The 6,707-nt window shown below is 46.1% G+C and overlaps 1 protein-coding gene across 1 annotated transcript; it reads left to right on the forward strand.

Moving 5' to 3' along the window:
• Positions 1–4,535: 4,535 nt before the first annotated feature.
• LOC123510542 lies at positions 4,536–5,860 on the forward strand. Its single transcript, XM_045265799.1, has 2 exons — positions 4,536–4,669; positions 4,998–5,860. The coding sequence occupies exons 1-2, from the start codon at positions 4,536–4,538 to the stop codon at positions 5,575–5,577; spliced, it is 714 nt and encodes a 237-aa protein (XP_045121734.1). The 3' UTR covers positions 5,578–5,860.
• Positions 5,861–6,707: the final 847 nt, after the last annotated feature.

Here is a 6,707-nt window from a genome sequence, read left to right on the forward strand (position 1 = left end):
ACAACATGAAATTACTCTTTTGGCAGAGTCCATACCGCGTTAAAATACAGAGTGAAAATAAACTAAAACGAAAAAAAAAAAAACATATTAAAAAAGACTTGATTTACCAGCGTGGTGTGTTTGAGGAGCCTGTTACCTCTTTCCTCGTAGAGTATAGATTATAGGGGAACTCAGAACACCTTGGCAGCTTAAATGTATAAAGCGTGTGAGAATCCTGCTGTCTGCTTCCTTGATATTCACTCTGGGACTCATAACACCTCGGCAGCTACAACTATTAGTGTTGCTCCGATGGTCTTGGTGTTCTCCGTAAATAAATTTTGTAACTCTCGGCCAGTCTTCTATCGCTTCAGAAAGAGGAAAAGAAAACGAAGCTCTCTCTCTCTCTCTCTCTCTCTCTCTCTCTCTCTCTCTCTCTTGTTTAATGCAAATGAGACACGGAAATCAATCTTTGTATTATCTTTATTATATCTAAGGAGGCGTTTCTTAATGAGACTATACAGGCACTGGTGAGGCGCTGGTGTGTGTGTGTGTGTGTGTGTGTGTGTGTGTGTGTGTGTGTGTGTGTCTCATGTAAGATCACTTAGGGCTTCTCAACCCAGTCCATATCAACGCACTTCACCAAGACAGTAACACTCAGACACGTTAACATACGCATGGTGCTGCTACGATGAAAGTATTAATATCCGCTTTAAAGTAATAGGTGGAGGAGGTGGTAAAGGTGGGTGAGGTGGAAGGCAATCACATCTGGGTAATTACAAACACATATCAATAATCTATATAAATTGCATGGGTGACGAATAAGACCATTGTGAATTGGCAGGAATGGAGAGGAATCTTACACAGAGTAATAATGAAAGCACCTTGTTTCGTCTACCACCTCCTGGCCACAGCAAAGACACGCTCACAGATGCACAGACTTTCTCGCAGGAGCAAGGAACATTAGTACAAGAAGTTGGGATCAAGACCTTTGGACAGGTAACCGTCCGTAGGTGGGGGCAGGTAGCCATCCACAGGTGGGGGCAGGTACCCGTCTACAGGTGGGGGCAGGTACCCGTCTACTGGTGGGGGAAGGTAACCGTCCGTAGGTGGGGGCAGGTAGCCATCCACAGGTGGGGGCAGGTACCCGTCTACAGGTGGGGGCAGGTAACCGTCCGTAGGTGGGGGCAGATATCCGTCTACAGGTGGGGGCAGGTACCCGTCTACAGGTGGAGGGAGGTACTCGTCTGTAGGTGGCGGAAGGTAATCGTCGGAAGGTTGAAGCACATCTTTGGTGATCAAGTTCGTCTCTACTGGATGGCTGAAGTCGAGAGAATGGTTAGGCCTTGTCGGGAGCTTCGTCAGCGTCTGCGTCTCGAGGTCCCGGGGCGCGAAGTCAATGATGGCGGCGTGAGTGAATGCAGTGCCAGTCAGCAGCACCACCAGCAGGGACAGTTGGAGACACATGATCACTTAGAGGCGTAAAGTGGTCTCCTCCTGACGACTAGAATAGGAGTTCTGTGCTAGCCAGGCCTGTGCAATCTTTATATGCTACCGGTGGAGGACAACAGGTGTGGATAACTTCGTACCTCGTCAGGCTACAAACTGGATGAGAGGGACGTCCAGTCTTGACCAAGGTAATTATGAAGTCAACTTGCCTTGCAGAGGTGTTTGCCTTACGCGAGTTTGTTTATGTTTATTTGTTTAAGGAAGATTTTTCCTATCAGATGACCTCGCTGGTGTCTTCTTCAGGCCCAGGTGTGTGTGTGTGTGTGTGTGTGTGTGTGTGTGTGTGTGTGTGTGTGTACGCCGAGATGAAGAGCCACCGGATGCCTCGTTTCATTCCTTCTCATAATTATCACGAAGAGGAAGTGATGTGGAGGTTTTGGTTGGGCAGGGAAGCTGGCGAAGGATGATGATAAGCTACTGAACTGTACCAAGCAAGCAGCGGCCTGCCCTGACCCACCTGTCATGCACCATCACCAGCAGCATGGGAGGGAAGAGCCAGTTAGCGCCCATTCCCGCCTGTCCGCACCCCACCATGGCCGCCACACCCGAAATCACGCACACACTCGCACGGGTTCTCGCTCAAGACGACGGAACATTTGTCGCAGCGGCACGGTGGCGATATTATGTTCTCCACTGTGGGAAGCATGAAGGATGGCGTGACGGTGGTGGGCGTGATGGTGATGAGTGTTGGAGTACGCGGTGGCAGGTAACTATGGGCGGGTGGGGGCAGATATCCGTGGGCAGGTGGTGGGGGCAAGTAACCGTGGACAGGCGGGGGTGGCAGATAACCATGGGCAGGCAGAGGCGCGTATCTGTTGACTAGCTTGGCCTCCAATTGTCGGCCAAGGTGCAGGGGTCGTCAGGCCTCAGGAGGAGCTTCGTTACCGTCTGTAGCACCGTGACCGTGTAATACTTTGGACTCTGGGACGTGCACGTGACGACGGTGGACTGGGCGGAGGCCGTGGTCGCCACCATCGCCAGCACCACCACCAGCGACAGTCGAGACACCACCATGGGACTCATGATCACTTTAGCTGCAGCTCCGCGCCGTGCCTGTGTCGGAATGGAGTCAGTGAGGGCACCGCGTCATGACAGGTTAAAGTGGTGTGTGTCCAGGAGGCCCAGGAGGCCCAGGAGACGTGGCCTGCGGCAAGAAGCACTCACCGAGACGGAAAATTACCTTCCAGCTGACGAGAAGAGAGAGTTCTGAGTTGGACATCCCTGCGGAGCCTTTATAAGCAGCTGGTGGGGGGCAGATACACCTGGACGGCTGGTGGGGTGGTCACTCTTCAAATAGGAGGGGAAGAGGCAAGGAAGAGGCGCTTGTGGAGGGATATTCAGCCTTGCAAACTTGCTTGTCATGGAAGATGTTTGCCCAGGGAGGGGCCACGCCACGCTCCTGCCCGCACGTCAGATCCAGAAAAAGTTACTGCATGTGTGTGTGTGTGTGTGTGTGTGTGTGTGTGTGTGTGTGTGTGTGTGTGTGTGTGTGTGTGTGTGTGTGTGTGTGTACGTGTGTGAGAGAGACAGATGGATACAGTAGTTCACGTCCACGATGTTATCTGTACCGGGATTTCCATTCGAAGGGAATGCCCTGATCGTGACCATTAGATCACCCTCCAGTATAACAGTATCCAGACCACTTCACTGTGCGTGCTTCACCTTGGTGCAGTGAGGATTACCTGAACACCATCCTGCTCCTGGGGAAACCCACTTGTGCAAGGCAGTGTATTAGAATGAAAATTAACAGAGTGGTCAATGAATGGAACATACTTAATAATTAGGTTGTTAATGCTGAGTCATTAGGGAGCTTTGGAAGATTAAGGAAATCTATGGATGAGGATGATAGGTGGAAGTGGCAGGCATGTTTTACACAGCGGATGCCACGTGTAGGCCTGATGGCTTCCTGCAGCTTCCCTTAATTTATTATCTTCTGTTCTAAAGGTAGGCGGATGTGTATCGAGATTTCTAGGGATTACATAGGCCAAATGACATTTCATAATTAGAAAGATTGTCCACATTAGTGAGCACAGTGATAGCTTTGTGGTGTTAATCCTCTTACAACTAAAATTACATGTTACTTTATTTTCATAGCATGTAGGCAGCTTTATAGACCCAATATAAAATCGCAGATGCTAAAAAATTAAGCTCTTCCATCTTTGATTTATTTCTAGTGCCATGGTGTCTTTCGGGATCATGCTTAAAACGTACATTTTATTGAACTGAGGTAGCCAAGTAGACACCGTGGCAGTTTCATGGTTGAGGCTGCGTGGCGCTTACATGAGGTGGTCGCTGAGAGTGTGGGCGGGTGGTGGGTGAGGCAGTTCGCCCAAGGCAATGTGTTCCGTGGTTTTGATGTAGATTCAAGTCTACCATGCTAAAGATTCGTTTTCTGTTACACTTATGTTTTAGTTGCATCTCGTTTTCTAGCCAAAAAATAAATGTCTGGTCCTTTGTATTATACACAAGAGTATTAAAACCATACATACATTATTTTTATCGCTGTTTTAATTATGCCCTCACATACACAAAAGCTGAAAAAAAATAGGTAAAAACATACGCCACACTCTTAAGGTCAGTGATATAGTTTTTCAATGAGGTAAAATATTAAAAGAGTTTGTGGAAGACAGAGTATTGTGACAGCCGTAGTACTAATGACTTCGCAAATTAAAGTAGTGGCCATGAAAATACAACGCATGCAGTGTTCGCGGGAGAAGCGACATTTGCTTGTCGAAGGTTACAGTTGTGTTCAGCAGATGCCTACGTGCGGCTAGCAAGCCAATGCCACCAGTGAATAGTTCAGGCATTGACTCGAGCTTAATGGAAATAGTTCGAGACACACACCATGACGAGATCGTGTTCGGTATGCGGCTGAATCACATCACATACAAACATACTTTCTCTCAGTAAGGATACAATTAATAATTTAACAGCCGCCATTTCACCAAGTTCGACAAAAATCATACAAACACCGACAGCAATGTACCCTTTATATTTACAAGTTTTTCACGAGATGTCCAAGTGGGTGGTGACTATTTCTCACTGGTAACATGAGCGTGGTCTGCACCATGACAGCGGCCAGGGTGGTAGTGGTGGTGGTGGTGTTGGCGGGGTGCTGGGGTACTGCTGAGCGTCTTGAGGGTGGTGCGAGCGTTGCCTGGACACCCAAAGGTAACAATGAGAGGTCAGTATCGTCCATATTTCGGTATCATGCACAGTCGAGGTCATAATTTGTGTCATGTTTCGTCACCATGATGAATTGTAAACAGCTCAAGTTCCCCTCACCAAGTTCCTGGGATCTCACACTTCTCTCCTCACGACACACGCTGTTCAAATCTTCGAAGCTGACCTGGCTACGATGCATCATTAATTGTGACGAACCAAGACACGACGTATGACCGCGACTGTACATATATTGACGTCTAGCAAGCACCATTACTGTCTCATATTGATCCATTCTTCACCCGCACCACTACAAATCATCTCACTCACCACCACTCTCCTCCCAACAGATGCTGCGTTCAGGGTTGCGTCTGTGGCTCGCTAGATTACAACCGCCTCTCAGAACAGTCTCACCGATTACAACCTGTTGTACACAAGAGTAAAACCTCCCCAGTAACTAACACGTTCCCTGTCTGTAAAGGAATCATCAGTTTTAACGACACTAGATCTTCCAAGGCTTATCCATTCAAGATGCAAACACGGAGGCGAAAACCTCGAGGTACCCGCATTGTGTTGAGAGAAGGACCCACTTCACTACACGATGGGCAAGCTCAAGTCACTCAGAGATCGAAAACTTTTGTCAACAAGTACCAACCGATTGAGATTTTTAATGACAACAGGTTGACGTCTCCGATATATTCAAGTTTACTCATTGAAAAGGGAGTAGCGTTTAGTGTTTTCTTCTGGGTGTATCTCTCTGCCTTCCTGTACGCTGCGTGTTACTTGGTGTCTTCCTTTATCGCTCCATTCTCGATCCTCGGTTTTGTAATGAAGGTCCTGTTAGTTAATTATTTCTCAATCATTATAAACTTAGAGGTGTTCCGTGTCGCTGACTACATCATGGCCTGTGCGCTTCATTATTTTGCCTGAAAGTGGACAGTGGATTAAAGAGAGCTGTGTCATAATGGGTGTTGTGTTAAATATTAGACTTAGCTTTGCAGTATTGTTGACACCGTGGACCACTTGCTTTGTACACCACAACACCACAACACTATGCTGTCGATGTTATGAGGAAAATACGTATTCTCCGTTTATTATGCTATAGCAGTGAGAATTTGAATTTCGACATATAACCTCACTTTTCAACCTTTACACTTTATTGTCTATTGTATTCGTGCTATTAACAACTTTCAAGACTTCTATTTCTAATAAAAATAAAGATGTATTCACGGTTATACTTTCATGCCTTTTCCAAGTATACATTATACTGAAACACACACACACACACACACACACACACACACACACACACACACACACACACACACACACACACACACACACACACACACACACACACACACACACACACACACACACACACACACACACACACACCATGAATGAATAAATCAAACTGCATCAAGTTACAGGTGACAAATCTGTGAATGAATTAAACAAAAGTAAACTCATTATAATCTTATCTTCCTAATTGGCTGTCACCGGATTCCTTATCACACAGGAGCGCCACATTGCGCATTCCTAATAATTTGTAACGAGAATATAATAACAAACCAAAGACAAGGAAAATAAATAACTACATGTATCTTATCATTGAGAAGCTACCATTATCGAGGTTATACCCCATCGTTCACCCTCTCATTGTCTCAGGAAAAGAAATCGTGTCAGGAAATTACTCGTGAGGCGGAGCGCACGTGACAGTGTGTTGTTGTTGTGGTGTGACGTAATCGTGACGTCACTCTGTTCTACTTACAGCACATTTGTTTTCCTAGGTACGATTTGTATATTCACAGTAAATAATTTTCTACTCATAATTTTAATAGATACTTTTACGAATGTGCTGGATGTCAATGATGTATGCTGAGAAAATGAAAAAAAGAAAGATAAAGAAAAACACCTTTTGTATGCCTAATAAGACTATATGAATAAATTACATGCTTCAAATAAAAGGCAGAAAGGTACCATTATTGCTTTAGTCACCATATACCATAATTCACGCACGTATAACATCAATACAGCTATCAGGGCGGGTTATAAAA

Source organism: Portunus trituberculatus, chromosome 29, assembly GCF_017591435.1.
Source record: "Portunus trituberculatus isolate SZX2019 chromosome 29, ASM1759143v1, whole genome shotgun sequence".
In the NCBI taxonomy this organism is placed as follows: domain Eukaryota; kingdom Metazoa; phylum Arthropoda; class Malacostraca; order Decapoda; family Portunidae; genus Portunus; species Portunus trituberculatus.